Raw genomic sequence first — 22,604 nt, 5'->3', positions numbered from 1 at the left:
TTTTATTATCAGAGAAAGCAGTAATTTTGCACAGTAAACCATCATTTAAGACTGTGTCACAGTATCTTTGATAAGCTGCATATTGGTTTAAGCTAATGCATTATATGCCTCTAGGGAATGGCAGGTCAAGGGACTGGATTTTAACATCAAAATCTATCCATTAATCTTGACTTAAATATAATCTACTCCTGTGGTAAGCGGAAGAATGGGCATTCAATGAATTACTATTATGAAATATAGTAGTAATATATTTTCTCAATAATATAAGCAGAAATTCTAGTTTGATCTCTTATACATTCTAATCAATCAAGCGCATGAGTGGCTTGGTTTTACTTTGTTTTCATGTTAACTGAAAAAAAACTGAAGAGAATCACAGAACTGTGCCCATACACTTGTGTTCCCTGAGGAAAACCCACTGTATCCTATCAGTTCCAACTTACTTTTTTAAGTATTAATATGCCATCCTGCACTCATCTACTTTAAAATGAATAATAAAGTAAATTATTAAAGAAAAGGAAGTCAAAACAATTGTATTGTTTTCCTTCATATGCTGTTTTTTGTTTAAACTTGCATCTCTGAGGATCTCACCAGCTCTATTCAAAGAATACCACTTACTTAAGTCTTACAAATCCTTTTGATTCATTCGCTCTTGCTTCATGCAGCTGCTTTGCAATTCAATACTCATTCATTATCTCTATATGACCAAATCATCCATGTCAATGTACTAGTCACAACACCCTTTCATTCTTGACTCAATCTCTTTCTCCACTCATTCCCTTCCCTGCTTTTACCCACCTTCTTAAACAACCAATTTCCATTATATATACTTTACTGTTTCCCCTGGCACACTCAACTCTCAAATGAGGGCAGAAGCATGATTTTTAAACAAACATTCATGTGTTGCAACTGATCATATGTTAACCACAAATTTATCTACTGCTTTTTTTTTGCCATTTTCAAGTAGACGCTTTATTTTCCCTGCCAAATAATATCTTTGTCCTAAATCTATTAAACATTAAATTCATACTCCTCACAGCACTGGACAATCTATCTAACATTTGCTGCAAACCATTCAGATTGTCAGCTAACAACATGGCACTGGCTGCACTCACATTCATGGAATTCCCAACCAATACACCTGCAATATCATTACAAGCATTTCTTATACATTAATTGAAAATGGCATTCAATAACAAAATAGACATTGCAAGTCCTTCTCTTACCTCTTACTCAATGTCAAATGAATTAGTCAGCATACCATTTATTCACTGCATGTTTATTTCCATCACACATTACTCTCGCATTCCCAACTCCATGATTTATACAAAACACTTCCTTATTCACTTGCTCTAAATCTACAATTATAGTATTTTCTATAACACATTCATATATGTGTAGATGGCATGACCTGCTCAGGAATGAAAATCTGATCTACACATCCTTGGTCAAACATAAAGCTGCACTGCATTTCCCAAATTATACTCATTATCAGCTCTTGAACCACTTCAATAAGAGTTCTGCCAAACATCTTCTCAGGCAGATTTAACAAACTAATCCCCCTGCAATTTCTTCATTCACTTTTGATACAGTTCTCTTTGGTTAAAATAACGATAATTTTAATTGTCAAGCTCAGAAATACGGTAGTCTTTGCACATACAATCTTATTATTTTTTTGACATTCTCATATTTATAACTTCTTATACCCATTTTACAGCACTCTCTTATCACATTCACTGGAGCATAATATGTGACAACTATGAGCCTATATGTTCCCACTTGATAAAATCAGAACAATACATACTTTCTGCCATAAATTTTAGCTCTTTCATTCATAATTAAATATTTATCCTTATTTTATGTATGCATTCATCAATTCCATTCCATAAGATCAGAGACTTTCTGATTTCATAAATAATATTGCTTTCATTCAATTTATTTATTATGTTCCTTTACTATTATTCTAACTGCTATCTTCCCAATGCTATGTTTGGCAACAGATGGGCCCATGGATATTGATCTCCACTTCCGACCTTCAATCAACCAGTTTTTATACGGTGCTTCCAAACTTTTTTCCTTCATTACCCAAAACCACTTATCAGAAAGTTCTTTTTACCCAATGTAGGTAAAACACTTTAAGTCAATTCAAGTGTCCCTATTGTGACTGGATAATGGGTTTTTTGTGTCATTGCCCAAAGAAAAAACACCCTTACCCAATTTTGGGTAATTTATCCAGGTTTGGGAAGCACTGCTTTTATACAATGATTTTTTTTAGTAAGATAGAGACAAGACAAGATCATCCAACATAGTAACATGCTGCTTTCTCTGTTAATGTTAAAGATACTATACTTGTCAGTTCTGGCACATTTTACAACAACTGCAGCCTAATTTTACTCTGAGCATGCTCCAGCTAGTATCCTTAGTCTAACTAAAGACCACCTGGCAATTCAGCATACAGTTACCCATATGTCACAAGCTATGAAATATATGCAGCATACTAACTGGATGAAATTCCAAGAAGCTCTTTGTATTTATTTATTTATTTATTAATGGGACTTATATCCCGCCCTATCTCCCGAAGGACTCAGGACTCATTTGCTGCCCACATACCGTTTTTCTCTGAAAAAAGATTCTCTGAAACTGTTTTATAATTTGGTAGGCAGCTACAATCTGACTCATGTTTAATAACAGCAGATTGACTTTCCTACATTGTAAATTATACTCATCAACCCCAAAAGGCTGCATTAGATATAGAATTTTGTGCAGACCATTTTCAGTTCTGATTGCCTAAACAAAATATTAAGAGTAAATATGATACATTAATTGGTGAATAATGTAGTTCTGGTAAAAAAAATGAAACTGCTCCTACAAGCTTGAGTCAGCAGATTTCTAGAAAAATCTCCTGCTTTTCATGAACAATTACTTTAAAAAAAAATCTTGCCTTGATGCAGCAGGTCCTCTGAAGATGAGAAATCAACAGTTTTTATTTGGGTAGCAGTAGTGGTAAGTCTTTGGACAAAGAAATTGACTCCAGGATCAGAAAGGCCAGACAGGCTCTAGGGTAAAATACATTCCAGAATGTTCAAACAACAAAATGTTTGTATCTCCGCTGATGAACAGATGTAATCAGGGAGAGATGGCTCCTCAGATAACCCAGCCCCATGCCATTAAAGATTTTAAAAGGCAAAATAGCAGACTGAGTTGGACCTGGAAGCGAACCTAAAAGCAATTTTTTGCTGCAGTCATTAAGTGAGCATGCCTGTCGTAAAGCAAATGTTGCAGTCATTAAGCAAATCCATTTTCTGTAACGCTAGTTTCTGACAATAAACTTCATAAACAGCAGGATGTTGCAAACAACTATAAATGCGGGTCAATTGCCAAGTGTTCAAAATGCAATCATGTGACCACAGGGAAGGGTTGGTGGGGCCTAGCTGTTGTAACTTTGAATCTGGGTTGTAAGTAGCCTTGAAGAGGTTTGTCATAATTTCAAATGGTTGCTAAGTGTCAGTTCGTAAGTCAATGACTACCTGTATTGCAAACCATTCATCTTCTATTAAGTTGCAAATGATTCAACTTCTACTGAAAATCTAGGCAATGGAGAAATACCCATATGTGCCAGCAATTAATTCATATTTTTCTTAGGTCCTGAGAAAAAATATGGTCTTTGGACTATTGAGTACTAAGTACCTGATGTTATTTCAGATGAAAGATATAGAACTTAATGAAGCAAATTTTGAACTACAACTTCCTTACTCCTATGATAGCTAAGTTGAAACTGTTTTGTTCTAGATTTTTTTTATCATGCCTTTATTATTTTTATAAACAACTCAGGATGGCAAATATACCTAATACTCCTTCCTCCTATTTTTCCTACCATAACAACAACCTTGTGAGGTGAGAGAGAGTGACTGGCCAAAGGCCACATAGCTGGCTTTCATGGCTAAAATGGGACTAGAACTCACAGTATTGTGGTTTCTAATCCAGTACCTTCCCTATTACACCAAAGTGGCTCTTGTCTTTCATGGAGAAGACAACAAAGCTACATAAGTGATGGTGGCTCAGTAGCCGGCATGGAGAAGTCCGGCTTTGACCTTACAGTGGGGAAAAAAATTAGGGGACTTTAAAATCCACTATTCACTCTCAAGATGTTATGGCTCTCAAGTTCAAAGACTGTTAAAGAGCCATAATAACCTAACTTTACTATTAAAAGCTCTGTCTGTTGACTCAAAAGGGGATCTACAAGCTTAGGAGACAATCCCGATCACTGGATATCTGGCTTAGAGAGAATGGGCAATAAAGAAGGCCAAGAAAAAAAGCATAAAATTGAGACCCATCCTGGATATTAATATTTTTATCTGAACAGGAATAGTGTATATAAATAGGAAACAGTAACATGAATCGAGTAGTTACTGAAATGATCATTTATCTACAGTATCAAGTAGTATTTGATGAGCCTATGGGGCACTGGGTTCTAGTAAAGGTATCAATGATGCTCAAGCAGCCATTTTGCAGAATTCTGGTAGACAAATTATCCCAAACTGCTGTGGATGCTTTTCATCAGAATGATGGTATAACACTGGTAAATATCAGTGGCAAATTGTAACTAGCCATCACCTATACAAGGCTCTCGAATTTGACACATTCTCTCAGTAGATGATATTTTTAGAAATGAATATTGCTAAAGGCAGACAATTGAATGAATCTGAAAGCTAGAGACAATTACCCAACTCTTCTATACCCTAAAAAGTAATAAAATATTCTAAATCAGCAAAGAAAAGAATTGCATAATTTATTCATATTCAAGGAAGTCACCCTAGGACTTTGGGGTTTCTGCCACCAGAAATATCTACTCTTTAAACTCCAACTCTCATTTTTATGCATTTTGTCAATCTGGCCTTCTCTTGTCTCACTGAAGGCACTATAGATACTAAAGGCTAAAACATTAAAACTTACCAATCTCTTTGCCTTCCTCCTTTCAATACATTAAAATATGCTTCCCTAGAATATATTTCTTTGAAGACTAATGGAATTTCTTTTCTGAATTTTGAAGAATAGGAATATACAATCTGATTCATAGCATTACATGAAATGTTTAGTTACTTAGGTCAGCCTCCACCAAACTGTATAAGACTACAATTACCACCAAGGAAACTAAAGCGAAGAACTGGATGAGGAAGACTGATTTACTGAGTAGTAGTCTTCTAAATTATATTTTTGCTCATGGATCTGTATAAACTATAGCTGATTGTATGTCTTCACAAATTATATATGTAGTTTTATAAAGCCTTATCAGGCAAATGTTTATTATTATTATAAACTAATAATATTATAGAAAAAGAATGTTAATATATCAGTGATGTTTTTCCGCATCACTCTTTTGAGCACCAATTTGAAAAGCAACACTTCTCTCCCCCTCCTTTAAAAGCTGTCAAGCTGTTCAGAGTAGTTTGCAACATGACAATAGTGCTATTGTGAACTGTGCCTGGGTTTCCTTCCCACTGAGAGTTAAAATGGGCAGTTCCTGTTGCCTATGATTGGTGTCCAGTGAAACAATACAGAGCCAGTTTTTATCAGCTCCACACCACAAAAGTAAAGCAAAGGAACCCAAGCCTCCATATCATGCAGAACCATATGCCAACCCTGCTAGCTTATCACTAAGAATCAAGATCCATCACGTCTTCTGTGAAATTTCACCTCACAAACCTTCTGCGAAATGCATGGTTTTGCTGAAAATTGAACCTTTTCACAACAGCAAGAACAGATGGATAGGAACCGTGGCTTGGCAACAGGGTTTTTAAAATCCATACTGGTAATAAGTAGAAGCACTCTAAATGAGATGGATAATGTATGACCTTTATCCTATTTCTTAAAAAATGAACACATTCACATTCTCATAATTTCAGCTTTTTTTTTTTTTTTTAAAAAAAACACCTTTTCAAGATTTCATTCTACCAGAGGTAAGATTCAGTATAAATCCTTCTTTACTTCAATTGTGTTTTAATTAAACATAAAAAGTATCCCCAATACACATTCTGTATTATTAAAATTATGCCAAAGAATTGTGTAGTTACTATGTGTAGAATATACATTATTTTTAAAAAATGTTAGTTTAAAGTAGTATAATAATAGTACAGTGATTTTAGCAATTCTTCATATAATGAACACATTTTCTCCAAAGTAAAAATAAAATTGATGTCACAAATATACAAAATTGTATATTTAAATCATTAAAATGATTAAAATGTTAAAAGAATTAATGGCAAAAGTAGATACGTATACCCTAATATTAATTTCATTTATGTTTTATTCACTCACAAATTTGTTAAGACTTTGTCAGACAGAAAGAACAGAAAGTTGTTTGTTTAGTGGGATTCATTCAGTTACTTGTTAAATTCCCCCCAAGTTTATCTCTATGTTTAGTGCAAATCAACACAGATTAGAAAAGGCTGGGTAATTAGCAGAGATGATATGACACATTTTCAGTATGATCTTAGGGAAGCACACACATACAGATGCATAATGTAAAAAAAATCTTTAAATTTCTAAAATGAAGATCTGTGAATAATCTACATTGTTTTATATTAAAATTGTTAAGAGAAAAGTTTAAAATTAAATACAGATGTCTATTGAATCTACAATGTCTAAAATCAAAGGTATTTAAAGTGATGCTTTGGAATTACTCTTTACCTCCCTCACCATAAAAATACAACCAAACCATACTCTCTCAACATCTAATTAATAAATGACTGATAGCAAGCCTAAACTACACTCACAACCCAATTGTTAGGCAAAATATTGCCTGCCCATGCTCTCCAGTGCTGTATTTTATCTTTAATTGCATGATCAAGCCCATAAATTGGTTTCAAGAGACAAAAAAGTACCTACCACAACAATACTAGATGCTTACAAGAAAATGCACTTCAGAAACAAGAAAAGACAAATGAAGGAAAGGTACCAAAGTCTGAAAGACAGCCATCAATACTGACAGATTACTGTAATTTTGGCTGTCAGAACAATTGATTTAGGCAGCATATGCCAATCAATACACTTGTAATTTACTGAACAACATTTGATATATAGTTAGCCAAGACATGCTGCAGTCCCAGACTATTTTTAATGGATACAAATTTCACAATATGTGCTTTGGAATCTCAGGACTATTTAGTGAATGGAATATAGCTGACAATGCTACATAATTATGATCATATAGTTAAGTAAATTTGTTAGAATTTTGATATTCAAAGACTTATTATTGTCACCTATAATATGTATTACAAATGATCTTCCAGATACTTGCTAAAAGATTAATTTAAAATGCATATTTTTAACTTCTTACACAACCTTAAAATTCAAATTGTATTTAATCACCGTAAACAAATATAGATTTTAAACTAAGTACATATAATTACATATAACTTTTAAAAAAGTTTCAAATACTGGTTTTAACTCCACAGGAAGTGTCCAAAAGAGGCATGGTTTACCTTAACACATTACACTATATCCAACCAAGCTTGTTCTCTATAAAAGAAATAATTAAAATAATTTCCACTAGTAACCAAACAATAAAATAGTACAAACCTGTTCACTACAAATGATTATGTCTAATAAAGAAACAAATATCACTGAAAAGAGAGGCTAGCTCAAAAGTAGCAACTCACTACTACAATTAATGGAATTTAACACTGCAGAAACATATGACAACATTATTAATACTACATATGTGAAAGTAGTAGCCTTTGCGATTGACTTTGAAAATTATTTATGAGTTGTCTTACACTCAAAAAAGGTTCTCTCAGGTAATTTAGAGTTAAGTTTAGAACAATATATCTTTACAAATAATTTTAATTGTTCTGAAATCACTCAAAATAAAGTATTTTAAATATCTACTTAAAATAATCAAGTTAACTTTATTTCCACTTGGAATCCGCTTCTGGACTTTGTGCTTAAGGTAGAAAAAACTTTGACTTTGGGTTTTGCTGATTAGATAGCTTTGGTGTTATAGAACTGGCTAGTATTTATTATTATGTAAATGTAAAGTTGTGGCTGCATTTATTCCACTATGCTAAAAAGAGTCCAAAGTCACTTTTCTTTTTCCTCTACACTTTTTCTTCTTCCCTTTTTCCTCCCCTATTTTCCTACTATTTTCATTTATTCTGTCTTATATTTGGATAAACTAATAAAAATTTGGAACTCAATAAAATAATCATGTTGGAGCCAAGCCTTTCTATCATCTCACTTTATTCTTGCAATTTGTTTTAATAAATATTATCCTGAGATTTTCAAAAATGAATTTATGGAAACCCCGGATATCAGTCAAAGATATCATATAGTCCTATGTATGATTAATTACTCTATGCTCAACTGAACTTGCTTCCAAGTGTTTTCTTTTTGTTAAAGGATACAAATTTTGGTATAATGGAATGAGCGATTTCAGAGCTCTGCTTGCATTTATAGCTGTTGCTCGGACCATAATAGGAAGAATTTTTCCATTCACAATAGCACCATCAAACAATGGACCAAAGAATGGGACCTGAATTCAAAAAGTTCAGAAATTCAGCCATTAAATTAGTAGTTTCTATAACAATTAGCAATCAGCTTTAACAAATGTTTACACCTCTCATTAACCATGTTATTTAAAATATGGTAGAAGACTGCTTCTTGATGCCAATATGATCATCTGACATTTTCAAAAAGAGAGAATACTTTGCTGTATTAATAACTGCTTCAATAATTGCTTATATTCAAATGTATTTTAAGCTTAATCTGATACACCCAATAATGTCATGAATCATTTCTCTTAAAGGCTAAAATATAAGAAAGGCTGTACAGGTTGCAAATTTGCTGTGGAGATATGGTTGTTTATGAAAAAACATAAATAGTTTGTGGACACAACATACAATTAATTGATAAATGCAATTAATATCAAAATATAACTATATGTTTAAAAGAGGTAATGGTTTTAAGCATGCCATCCAAATCTTATTATACAATATACAATTTACAATAATAAAAACAATTAAAACACAGAATATATAATCCAAAGGAAGCTCTGGAAAAAAATAACAACCATGAAATAAACCATGAAATAAATAACTAAAACATCCCACAAAGGGTCTGCAACCCATTCTCACTCAGATCTGGAAATAGATCCAAGTTTTAAAGATGGGAGAGAGGGCTACAACTCTCAGATGAGATGGTGCTCCAGGGGCAGATACTACAACAGAGAAAGCCCACTAACATATGCTCTGTCTGATCCAGGGTTATCTATAGCTATTGTTGAACTGCAGCTATTGAATTACAAAAACAATAATAGTGCTACTGTTCTATAGCCCAAGTGATTTGTTGAAATCTGTGCTGAAGTCTTCAAGATGTTCAACTCAGCAACCAGCACAGGACCTCATCCCATATTGATGGACCTAGGATAAATCATTTTTTCATACTCTGAATACTGAACATATTAATTTTTCACTGGATATACAGCAATAACCATATTTTCAAATTCTACAAAAATGATTTTTTCTTCTGAAATCCATAATATGCTTTGACTAGACAATGCAAACATCATTTTCTAAATAGCTGAATATGAATTGTTAGAACATACCTCAGGTTTTTTCATAATTTGAATACTGAACATGTAATTTTTCATTGGATATATAACAATAAGTACATCTCCAAATTCTGTAGGAATGATTCCTCTTCGATAGTCTCGAGTATGCTCTGACCAGATAATGTGAACTTCATCATTTCCTAAATGCCTAAGCTGAAACAAGAGAAAAAACATAGCAGTTCCTAAATGTCTATGGAGCGTCTTAGTCATCCAGGTCATGGTTGTCCCAAAGGTGCTTTTTTTCAAAAGGCAACTAGACTTCCTTGTTTTGCTTCTTCAGTTCTTCATGACTTTATGAATATAAATCCTTCCATTCTCCATCAGTCGGAACTGAAGAAGCTTCTTGGATGAGAAGCAAAACATCTTCTAGCAAAACAAGAAAGTCCAGTTGCCTTTTGAAAGAAAGCACCTCTGGGATAGTAGTTCCTATATAATACATTAATCAAGAAATTCTCAAGAAGTTTTAAAGAAATGTTTCAATTCAAGATGGCAACATTGCATATATTATCAAAATATTTTCTCCCAGTGTTTTTAAGAAACATTGCTTTATGGTTTATTTTATTGTACACTGTCCAGAGTAACATGTGTGAGATGGGTGGCTATATAAACATGAGGAATAAATAAATATAGGAAATTATCTTAGTAAACTACCAGACTGATCCCTAGAATATAATGGTGCTATTGCAACAGTTACTATTAACTATTTTTATGACTTTTCATTATTCATAATTCTGCTTAAATGAACAACTTTTTAACATAAGGTTTTTGTTTTGGTAGACAAAACTGCCATAAACCAACATGATCAGCTAAAAATATTTCTATAGTTACAGCATCAGGTTCCAATTTCTACTAAAGCACAGGAAAAAAAATTAAGCACTGGAAAAGCAGAGATATCTGAAATTTCATTAAAAAAATCGAAATAGTTGAAAACATTCTTCCTTTATAGCCTCATCATGTGTCAGCTTTCATAATAAGTTTACGTTAACTGAATACAAAAGAAATGTGAAATAAATATAACCAGAAGGGACGATCAAATTTAATTTTGATACATTAATGTCATATGCTGTGTATGTTACAATACCAGCCAGAGTTAATACTAAGCTGCAGGCTACACTGAGATTTCCAAATGGCAGATCATTCTAAGTGATACCAAGTATAATTGAAGTAATAAACGATAGTAAAAGCAAAGAACCCTGGCAGGAAGAATTCAAGTATTTACTTTAAAAAAATTAAGTAAGTTAGTTTTGGAAAGAGAAGACAAGTGAAATAATGCAGGGCTCAATTTCCTTTTAGTTATCTATTACATTAACCCTTGAACTCTTGCCAAAATTATCACTAATGTGTAGAGCCCACTGATCTAAAGAAGAGATGAGGACATTATAATTTCTTGAGGCTTAGTTGCTTTTGTTTAGGATTGCTTTTGTTACCCACTTAACTTTTTACCAATCCTTCCCTATTTAAATTGTTAACCTTTTTTCTTTAAAAAAGGGGAAGAGGAAAATGTACTCTCAACATTGATATGTCCAATTGTACCCATAATGCAATTCTCTTTCAGCATAAATAATGATATGCAGAGTACAGAATAGGAGTAAAAACAGTGAGGCAAAAAAACAACAAAAAACTAAAGGAAGTACAAACACATAAAAAGGAAGTATATCCCATATAATTTTTTAAAACTTATGTGTACATATATTTCTCTTCATTCCAACAATATACAAAGCAATTGAACAAAAAATCATGAAAAATGGACTTTGTAATAATTTATTCAACAAAAAAATAACAGATACATTATTTTTTCTGTGAAAAGAATAAATTCTCCCTTGGCATTGCCCTTGTTGGAAGAAATAGCATCAGTTCCTTATAACTGTCTACCAGTCTGATATTGGCTGGGAAGAATTTTTTTCCTAATCCTCCGTCCAGGCTGTTTTTTCAGCTGTCTGATATTTTAAGTGGTTTCAATTCACTTTATAGCCTCATGATGGGAGTTCGATCTGACCTGGCCACTCCCGAATCCTTGGTTTCTTTTTAGCCATTCCTTAGTGGATTTAGTGGAATGCTGAGGATCACTGCCAAGTTGAAAGATTTCCGGTTGAATTTTGATCTTCTGATAGACGATTTCACATTATCCTCAGGCACTCTTATACAATGAAGAATTTAGTGGATTTTATGAGGTGAGCTGCCCAGGCCTTAACGCAGCAAAGCAAACCATAACATTTCTACTACCATGCTTTTGGTATCACATTCTTCTGGCGAAATACTGTCTTTTTTTGCCCAAACATGTTTCTAGTCCTGCAACCAAATAACTCTATATTTGCCTTCCTGTCCAGAACACATGTTCCAGAAGTCCCAGTGTTTCCCTAGGTGTTCATGAAAAATTTTTAGTCTTTCCCTGATGTTCCTTCAGGACAATTAAAGTTTCCTTCTGAGACACCTCCCATGCGTAGTTTCTTTCTTTTGGTAGACTCATACACTTTAACATCAATAGTGGTAAGAACTCTCTGTAGGTTATGTGATAACATTAGGGGATTTTTTTAGCACTGTGTGTTCTGTTCTCTAACTGAACCTGCTGGTATGGCCTGCCACAGGCAGGTTGGCGGTTGTCTGAAATCTCCATTTGCAGATGATGTTCTGTACAGTGGAATTTGATATCCAATTGCTTGGTCACTTTTTTAAATCCCTTCCCAGACTTATAGGAATTTATACCCTTTTTTCTGAAAGCTTCAGACAGTTCTTTTGACCTAGGCATGATGATACCGCACACTTCAACAACAAAGAGCAAATTAAATGTCTGAGGATTAAAATGGATAGGTTCTCCCAGATTTTCTCTAAAAATTTTCTAATCATCTGCACCTGATTCTAACTTTAGGTATTTGAGACAGTGATAAATATAGGATGCACTTATTTTTTTCTGCATGTAAATTTTGGATTTATTTTTATTTAAATTATGCAATGGGCTACAAAAAGTAAATGGTGCATGATATTTGGTAGAGATCCCCTCTCTGAAACCTACAAGGTCCCCACCCAGTTGGCATTCCAGGAAAATTTGAAGACCTGGAGGTGTCAACACTGCTAACATCAGATGTTCTTGCTTTGACAACAGATGAAAATGCAGCCATTTTCTCTTTCTCCTTTTTCTTACTCTTAGAATTAGTTGGTGCAGGGAGGGGGGGGTTTGAGACACAAGCTCAGTTAACCATAATAATAGCTCTGCCATGGGAACCCAAGGACAAACTGGGTCCTGAGCTGATAATGTTTTGGCAGGCTGGAGAGCCCACGCTTTAAGCTAATTGGGGAATGTGCTTTATGACTGTTTATTGGGGGTGGGAATTGTACGTTGTTACTTTGTATCCAGGAGACGGGAATTTAGTTTTGGAGTTCAACTATGTAGTGCCGATACTTTGTTTCCCGAATAAAAAATTCTTTAAGGAAAACAATGCCTCGAAGTTCTTTTGAAGGGTTTCATCTGTCGGAACCATGACAGGAGGTTTTTCAGGTTGTGAGGTGGGTGGAGCCCCTTGCTGGGGCAACTTTGTTATGTTTTCTTTGTATATATAACATCTAGTCTAACCTCCAAGGTCCCTTCCAACTACTACTACTACTACTACTACTACTACTACTACTACTACTACTACTACTACTACTACTACTTCATTATTATTATTATTATTATTATTATTATTATTTACAGCTCTGCATGGTAAAGACAATTAAACTTCATTTGCAAAAAGACATGGAAGATATTCTGCACAATTGGAATTCAAATTTATTTTGAATTCCGATAAAACATAATTACTTAAGAGCTGCTACCCATTCAGTCTTCTGACTTGTCAAGCACTGCTATAAGGTTACAAGGCTATATTTGTTGCAAATATGTGCTGGGCTGTTCTCAGGCAGAAACACAAACATGTCACCAGCAGTGCATCCCAACCAGACTTCTGTCCTTTAACCTTCACTTTTGTTATTGAAGGTACTACCAATAGAGGCTTTATTTCTTTTTTCTTAGTCTCTCAGGTTAGCAAAATCCTGACTTAAAAGAAAAAAAAAGTTAAGGACATGCTCCTTAAATTCCTGGGTCAAACTCCCATTACATCTCCACACGTGCTTGTCCAGTGAGCTCTTCCTGTGCATGGCTGCCTTACGTTCCTCTTACACTCACTGCTTCTTGAGCAGGAAGCAGTCACTCCATCAGCTACTCTCAGCAATCAGCAGCAATCAGGATATACCCTTTGTAATCAGTAGCTATTCAAGAGATTATTTTTTTATCCCTCTCAGCTAAATTCACAGTTCCTTAGAACAGTTCTCGTGACGTTCTGCCTTCTTTTCCCTACCGATTTCATAGCAAAATTCTCTTTGTTCGTTCAGTACAATATGCAAATTTTATGATTAAACTTTAAAAACAATTGAATTCCATTTTTTCTTAAAAAATATCAAACTGGAAGCAAAGATATTTTTTTTAAAAAAATATGCTGGACTAAAGAACATAATATGGAATAGGTAAAGGTAAAGGTTTCCCCGCACATGCGTGCTAGTCGTTTCCGACTCTAGGGGCCGGTGCTCATCTCCGTTTCAAAGCCGAAGAGCCAGCGCTTGTCTGAGGACGTCTCCGTGGTCATGTGGCCGGCATGACTAGACGCCAAAGGCGCACGGAACGCTGTTACCTTCCCACCGTAGTGGTCCCTATTTTTCTACTTGCATTTTTACGTGCTTTCGAACTGCTAGGTTGGCAGAAATAATATGGAATACAGAAAAATAAATAGATCAAGTTTTGCTGTGGGGTGGAGTTTTGATTTGGGATCACTTCAATCCAATGCAGTACCATTTTTGCTCTGACTATATGTAGTATTTTCTCTATATATTGAATTAATATTTCAACAACAGAAATGCTAACTCCTTAAAGGAAGAGGAATGTTTCTGTAACAGCTAGAGACAGATGGAGAATCAATAATTGAGAGAAATCTGATCGAAATTCAAATGGAATGCACAAATACTGTGGGATAGCAGTCTTAATTGTTTCAGGTAGCTGTTGTTAATCTCTTAGCTTTTTGTTCTTTGTTCAGATTTACCAACTATTAGCAGAAATTGTCATTCACATAGAGGCCACTGTATATAAATTAGCTGAAAACAGGAACAAAATAAACTATACAAGTATCTAATATGTAGAGACAATTTCATGAGTCTAGAAAACAGATGCTGCTATGATGTCCCCTCAACGTTATTCATAATCCACCTGAGAAGTAGAACACACCCAGAGCTTTTCCAAGCATAAAATTAATTATAAGCAGTTGTAAGGAGAATGAGTGATTGTGAGTTTCAGTTCTGCATGGTTTGCTGAAGTTTTACCCCTACAGCTATGAATAACTCCAATGTATTTACTTATTTTGTTTTAACTGCAGTTTGCTATGATGCCTGCATCTGGGCATCTTAACTATAGGTAGATGAAACACATCTAATTCAGCCTAAGCTACATCACTAATCTCCTAATCAGAATAGCTAAATTCACGTTATGAAAAACTGCTTAGAGCCTCTGGGTTTGTCAGTCTATACATCTAAATACATAGGCACCTTGAATTGTAGGAGAAAAATGGCTGTTTGATGGGAGCTTTTAAGGTATCAGTGGAAATTTTTAGAGCACAAAGTCTGTTAAATAATAACACAGGAAATTATTAGAGACTGAACATAGAACAAATCTGAAAATTGCCAGAGGCATAGCTATTTCTCTATTCTAACTGTTGGTGATATAATTCAGTTACAGGTATTAAACTCCATGCTGAGGTCAACCTGCCTCACTTCTTCCAATATTGCACTTCTATGAGTGCTCATTAATGTGTCTGCTGAATGGATTAGAGCATTTGAAGATACATGTACAGAATAGAAGGTTCAGAATCTAATGATAGCTAATCACTCACTTTAATAGGACAAATATTCCCTGTCTCCCCCAATTATATGTCATTAATGTGGAATTTATTGGATTTTAAATGAAAAAAGAAATACCAATAGTGCAAAACAATTTATTTTTGAGATTGTTAGAAAAGCTCTGGCAGTTGCTGATTACATATGCTGCCTACAAATACATGTAATTATTAGATGATAATGTATTTTAGATATGATAGCTCATGGTAAGGTGTGCACCCCTTATCTATTTGGTCAAAAGTCAATGTCTAAATGTCTACGCTGGAAGTAGATCAGGAAAAAAGGAATTTTAAACAACTCTGATAATTTTAGATATCGCAATTATATTATTCTGAAAGACTCTCCTATGCTAACATGTATGGTTAGTGAATCTCACTCAAAATGAAACTCTTTTTATAAGAACTGGGCAGTTTACAATAAATGCAAGCAAAAACAAAAAGAACATCTCACAATAAAAACACAATTACAGCCACCTACTGTTAGTCAACGGTTTCAGAAAAGAGCTGCTTTAAATTGTTTTTCAACCATTAGTAAATTGGGGTTATTTCCTGGGTGAGGATATACCTAAAGCATAGACCATTATAGAAATGTGTCATTTTTCCCATACTCCTTTGAGACTACATGTATTGCTTGCATACAAAAATACAGAACAATTTTACAAGCTCATTCTTTAAGACTCTTCCCATTATTCATGTTACCTTTTACTATTATGGACTATAGTAGCAAAGTATTGAGAAGATGTAAAACCTGGATGCTATCCACTTCTTCAGGCCTCCCAAAGTGAAACACTTCACATCTAATAAGATAAGAGGATGGCTTGGCCAACTCAACAGGATTTGCCTTGAAGAATTCAACTCAAGATTGTAACCAAGTGCATTTTATTTGCCAGATACGTAGAATATTTTTCATAATGCCCTATAGCTACCGAGGTTCACACTGAACCAGTCACTTTAAACAGGGCTATTATCTGTAAAATGAGAAGAGTGAAAAACACCTGAAAGGAAATAGCCTTTCAGGCTTTCCTGCCAGTGTGACTCTTCCCAGTTAGCTATGTATGCTGGAATGGCAGGACTTTGAAATGGCCTCCAATCATGTAATGAACCAGTCTTTGTAGTTGTTAAGATTTACTGAATATCCTTGCCTCTATTAGTGTGCATCCTTTCCCAGAGTTTCCCAGAAACACTCAGCAAGGGGGATTTGATGGAGATACAGTCAGTGGCCCAAGGTTAATCAGTGACTTTCATGGTTGAGAATCTCTCAGGTTTTAGTACAATAACTTAATCACACACTAATTAGAGTGTGGAAGGTTATTTTGGAATACCTACCTTTTTTGTTAGGGAGTCATCTGAATCAGAAGGCATTCTGGTTGATACATGAAACATTGCTTCAACCATAGAAGTGGCAAAATATGGAGTGGTCAATCCAGTGCTTTTGTTTTTCTGTAGTCCTCCCATAAAACCACAATGATTTGTTAGGTTCACCTAAAATAAAAAGGCATCACAACATAAAATATCTATATAATATAAATTAGAGTGCTTGGGGGCTCAGGTCTAACAGGATACGAACTGAAGGGGAGAAAAATGTATTTTTTTTCATTGCCATTAATATTTACTGACTCCATGCCAAATCAAGACTATTTAGTAGATTATTTGATAACAAATATTTTGGGTTCACAAAACTAAAAAAATGTTAGTTCAATCTATATAATAATTTCACTCTGCCACAGAACTCTTCCTAGCATGCTTTGTAGTTGTTAGATGGCACACCTAGCCTCCCCAAAGTGACCTTTTCTACATTAATCCCATCTGCTGTTATTTCCAGTGGCAACTGGAATGGTACTACAGGTAGTTCTCGACTTACAACAGTTCGTTTAGTGACCGTTCAAAGTTATGTCACTAAAAAGTGACTTATGAGCATTTTTCACACTTACGATCATTGCGGCATCCCCATGGTCACGTGACCAAATTCAGACACTTAGCAACTGACTCATATTTGTGACGGTTGTATGTCACAGGGTCATGTGAGCAGCTTTTTACCCTCTGACAAGCAAAGTCAATGGGGAAGCCAGATTCACTTAACAACCATGTTACTAAGTTAACAACAGCAGTGATTCATTTATAGCAAGAAAGGTTGTAAAATGGGACAAAACTCACTTAATAAATGTCTCACTTAGAAACAGAAATTTTGGGCCCAACTATGGTCTTAAGTTGAGGACTACCTGTATTCTCACATTGGTGTTTGAACGATGATCAATACCATGACATTTCAGACATTTTTAGTAGCCAACATTAGGTTCAGTGTAGTGGAGACTTGAACTGTGAGTGGTAAACATCTGTCTTTCAGCAAGAACATTTCCTCTTAATAAACAGAGCTCTTCTAAAGAGAACAATTCTAAATAGGTGCTAACTAGGATTTGATGTTGTTTCTAGATGCTAAAGAAGCAGAGCTGGTCTTCCTGTCACCAAACACAGAACTGGCAAATTTCACAAATATTGAAATGTGTATGAAAACTTACAACATAAGCTCCAGGTATTGTAAGAATAATTGTGAAACTAACACGCCCCTGTTCCCCCCACCATCCAGAGAACTTGGCTTTTAAGAAAATCACATGCATCACAAACCCCAGTAATACCTATTTTTTCTGCTGAGAAAGACTGTTGATATGACAAAAATAAAATAAAATCTGCTTCAGACACATGATAGGAATGTTAGCCACCCTCTTATACGTTCTAAAAGCAGCTTGTGAAATAAGATGATAGTTACCAGACTGAAAGAAATCTCAAATTGTTTCTAAAGTGAATTCTTAAATAAATGCTGTTATTAAAGCATCACAACATTTGAAAAAATAAATGAATTGATTAGAATGGAATGAGATAGAAGTGTACCTCCCAACCAAGACCTGCTACAAAATCCTCATATGCTTGGCTTCCTCCAGTGTTAGTCAGGATAGAGTGTTTATCTTCTTGTCCCTCAGCAACATAAAATACTGCAATTTTGTGCGTCTCTCGGCTGTAAGACATATGATTGCAATTATATAAGAATATCCTCTGACATTGCTAAGACATAGTGGATATATAGAAAGGCTAATATGATTTCCTTTGTTCTGAAGGTGTTTGAAGAGGATTTCAGCTTTTATTTATATGTTTCTTTGCTTATTTATTTATAGTCCTGAAGCAAGGATCATTGCCAAGGCATTTTTTTAAATCTCATTGTTATAACATATAATCAAGATTATATACCTGATTATACTATAGAAATACCACTTTTAATTAAATAACTTTTATAACATTGCAAAAATAACCTTCAGAGTTTCTCTATGGGGGGGACAATGTGAAACTTGGTTTCTAAATATAATCAAAATTGGTCACAAATTGTTTCAAAGTGATTCGCATCAGCCATTTTCACTACTATATCTTGAAATAGGTCAATGCTAAAATTCATAGGCACAGAAGACTAATTCAGCAATTTGAAAACATAATGCACTCATGTAAACAAGTTTTTTTTCAAACAGCTACAAAATCTGGCAATCTCCAATATTTTCTCCTGAAATGGCTGAAAAAAAAATCTTTAAAAAAATCTTTACATGAAGCCCTTGACTAATGACTGTAATTGACCCTAGCAATTAAGATTGTAGGTCATAATAGTCGTAAAGCAGTCATCATGTGACTGACCCAATTTTATTATCTCTTTATGCGGTGGACGTTAATAAAATCCACTGTTTGCTATGGGCCAGTTTTTGTTGGAAACTGGAAGTGAATGCTAGTTTCTGTCAAAAATGTTGTAAATTGTAGTCATGTGACTGCTGAACACTGCTAATGACTGTAAATGTGGACCAGTTGTTGAGTGACCAACATGCAGTTATTTGATAGTGTGTGTGGGGGGGGTGATGTTGAAATGTTGAAACCAGATTTTAAGTAGCTTTTGAGGGATTCATTTTAACTTTGAATGTTAAACAACTGGTTATAAGAACTACCTATAGCTGACAGAAATACTCTGCCCTTATTTTCATATCTAGTCACTTCCATTTCTGTTAAAGCGCCAAGTGCTTAAAACAATGATTCAATTCAAATGTTAAGAATATCAATATAAGCTGTTTTATGTTTTTAGAACTTAAGAGTTCTAATAAATTAAACAAGATTGTATTAATTCAGAACTACAGGCACTGGCAGATTAGTGAGGCAAATCTTTTAATGCATTTTTATAAAAAAGTCTATTCTCACAGAAATTGGTAGAATTTATAACAACTTGAATTCTATATTATTTATAAAAATAATTACACTGAAGTGTAATTTAAAAAATGAAATTATTACTTAAAAATTGCTTATAGCAGATAACTTGCCATTGTCTTGAATCCAAATTTCGAAGTTCTCGAAGTAGTTTTTCATTTTTTTTCAGAAGATGAAAGCTTCTCCTACATAAGTAAATTTAATAAAATGTTTTCATTATCTGTGTACAATGACAGACATAGCAAACAATAATTCTATTTATTAACATCTACAGTTTTCTTGCCTTTTGAAAAACCTTTTCACATAAAAAATGAAAAGATCCTTTATTTACACAGACACACAGACACATATAATCTTCTGAATCCTTATCAGCGCCTTTACTATAATTCTTACTTCATTCTTTAACCTGGTGGCCTGAACAACATTCCCCTTGAAGCACATAAACCACTAATCCAAACTGACTCTCAAATTAGGACTAGAGACTTGTAAACATCCTAGAGGCATCTAGGAAAGTATCTGTGAGAAGTAGATATATTAATATATTATGGCTTGTATTTAGCTGTTCCTCTTCTATAATTTGTCATAATACAAACCAAACCAAACCCAACCCACTATCCTCCTATATTTGTGTAGTGATTTTCATTATGTACACTCATGGCTAAGAAAATCTTAATATGGAAGTGACAGAACATTTGGATTTAATTTCATTACATCCTCTTGTTTAGCGACTGCAGTTCGTTCTACCGCCTTTGTCGTTAAACAAAAAGGTTGCTAAGTGAACCTGTGATGAGAGAGAAAGGGAGAGAGACAATGTGAAGATCACTAGTTGCTGTTGCCTCATTCATATAATGTTCTCTTACACAGTGCCCTATGCCTTGCAATTTTTTTTTTTGCCTCCTCTCAGGGTGGAGAGATTGCTTCAACGAGTTCTCTTCCGGAGCTGCTTTTCTTGGTAGCATAGCTCTTCCTTAAAAAGTGCTAATGGCAGGTTAACAACTTAATTAGTTCATTAGAACCTTCTAGCCAGCTTGCCTGCTGCCTGAAATTGACTAAACCTTAACTGGTTGCACACGGAAGAATTTTTTTCAGACCCCAAAAAATTAATTGTAAATCTGTGCATTGGTCAGAAAATGATTTTTATTACTGTTTATTACTATTGTATTTGCAAATGGTTGCTAACTGAGGCAGTTGCTAAACGAGGAGTGGCTGTCCTGGAAGGGGAAGATATATACTGCTATTGTTTTTAGTAGCATGTATGTTACTTAAAATATCTCTCTGTTCTGAAAAAGACCAAATTGTGTTGATTTTAACAGCAAATAACATTATCATTTTACCTTTTATCCCAAGAATTCATGCCAAGAATACTAAGGAGCAACCTGCAATAGTAAAATGCTGAATAGGGCTTTTGTGGAATTGGTTCATCCTGCTCCATAGCCTTCATATTTAAGTCACTGAAGTGCTTTTCAATAAAATCTCTCTCTTCAGTGTCCTGTTTCAGGATTGCATTGATTACATCATTTTCCTGCTTCTCTGACACACAAATCGGTTGAGGAGCAGGTATATTGAGAGACACACCTGTCCTCTGTAAACACTCAGGGCTAGTGATTCCCACATATTGCAAAAGCTCATCAAGGGCATCTTCTTCATCCTTGATTGTATCCCACGTTGGCACAATGTCTCTAAATCTTCTTTTTAGTGAAAGCGTAATTCCATCCTTTACATACATTTCTTCTGCATACGCAGGAGGTTCTGAGGCATTTTCTGATTTCTCTTGATGGGGCAACGAAAGCATAAAAGTGGTTGATTCACTTAGGCCACATAGAGGGGGAGGCCCATACATGATGGCAGAATCCCAAGAATATTTCCCAGACAGATCCCGCACTATAATTCGGACATTTGAATTGGCTGAGACAAGTCCAGCAGACAAACCTCCTCCAGGCATGTTCTCTTCTGCTCTTATCTGTATACATGAAACTAATGTGGTATTATTTAATACAAAGAACTGGAGGTTGGGGTTCTCAAAAAGCTCAGGAGAAAGTTCAAGGTTCTCGCAGAAAGGATTGTCATTATTTTCACATACTTGACTTGTTAGCATAGCAGGCCCCCCACTCATTGGATAATGGCCTAAGTGGTTTACCAGATGAGCTATCACAGTACGAGCTGCCACAGAGATCAGTCCTTGTTGCATATGAGATTTTACTGGGGAAAAAACACAAAATTCAATACTTTAGGTTATACTGATAGCAATAAAAATGCAATTTCTGTTTGTTTAAATGTTAAGGGACTCTGAACAGATGCAGTATGACCGGCACGGCACCACATTCATAAAGTGAGGTAAGAAAAATACAGTTAGGCATTTCAATTTAAATAAAAACAATTATTAAATGATAACAAAGAAAGCAATTTTACAGAGAATACAGTTTTTAAAATACAAATAATTGTAAAAAATATTTTAATACTTCAACAGCATAGAGAAAGGAAAAATATGAACAGAAGCTATTAGCTTTCCTTCTTGAAAAGGAGAAGGCCACTGTGGAGATTATGGCAAATATAGAACTAAGACAGAAGAAGTAAACATTGTTAGCATGTTAGAAGGAAACTGATATGATACAGCTGAAATGATACTGAGAGATATTTTCTCATAGACAACACTATTTTAAAAAAATTATGACTGTTAACAGTCCTAACAAATTAATTTTATTTTTATGGTATATATATTTTAAAATATTTAATGACAGAAATAATTACAAAGAAAAGTTCTTGTTTTCAAGAAAAAAAAATTGCAATACTGATGTTGGTTGAAATCTGAAATCCTGAATATGTTTTGCTGGGAGTAATTTTTACTGAATTTACTGAAGATACTA

At 34.4% G+C, this 22,604-nt stretch overlaps 1 protein-coding gene across 4 annotated transcripts in view; it reads right to left on the bottom strand.

The window, feature by feature from the left end:
* RALGAPA1 (Ral GTPase activating protein catalytic subunit alpha 1) overlaps nucleotides 1-22,604 on the bottom strand; it is a 140,996-nt gene that overhangs the window by 17,763 nt on the left and 100,629 nt on the right. For 3 of the 4 annotated variants that reach the window (XR_014027472.1, XM_081335781.1, XM_081335780.1), the window contains 6 exons: nucleotides 21,075-21,939; nucleotides 19,854-19,925; nucleotides 18,400-18,523; nucleotides 16,840-16,995; nucleotides 9,599-9,757; nucleotides 8,400-8,527 (listed from right to left, as the gene is read on the bottom strand). Coding sequence is in view for 2 of the 4 variants with exons in the window: in XM_081335781.1 (XP_081191907.1) it covers nucleotides 8,400-8,527; nucleotides 9,599-9,757; nucleotides 16,840-16,995; nucleotides 18,400-18,523; nucleotides 19,854-19,925; nucleotides 21,075-21,939 (1,504 nt within the window). In the remaining 2 variants the exon portion in view is untranslated. The remainder of the gene's footprint in view (nucleotides 1-8,399; nucleotides 8,528-9,598; nucleotides 9,758-16,839; nucleotides 16,996-18,399; nucleotides 18,524-19,853; nucleotides 19,926-21,074; nucleotides 21,940-22,604) is intronic. The other variant, XR_014027473.1, reaches the window with a different exon arrangement.

Source organism: Vipera berus (assembly GCF_964194415.1).
Source record: "Vipera berus genome assembly, chromosome: 1".
NCBI classification, from domain to species: domain Eukaryota; kingdom Metazoa; phylum Chordata; class Lepidosauria; order Squamata; family Viperidae; genus Vipera; species Vipera berus.
Note: the sequence above shows the minus strand (reverse complement) of the source record. Positions and strands in the feature narration are given on the sequence as shown.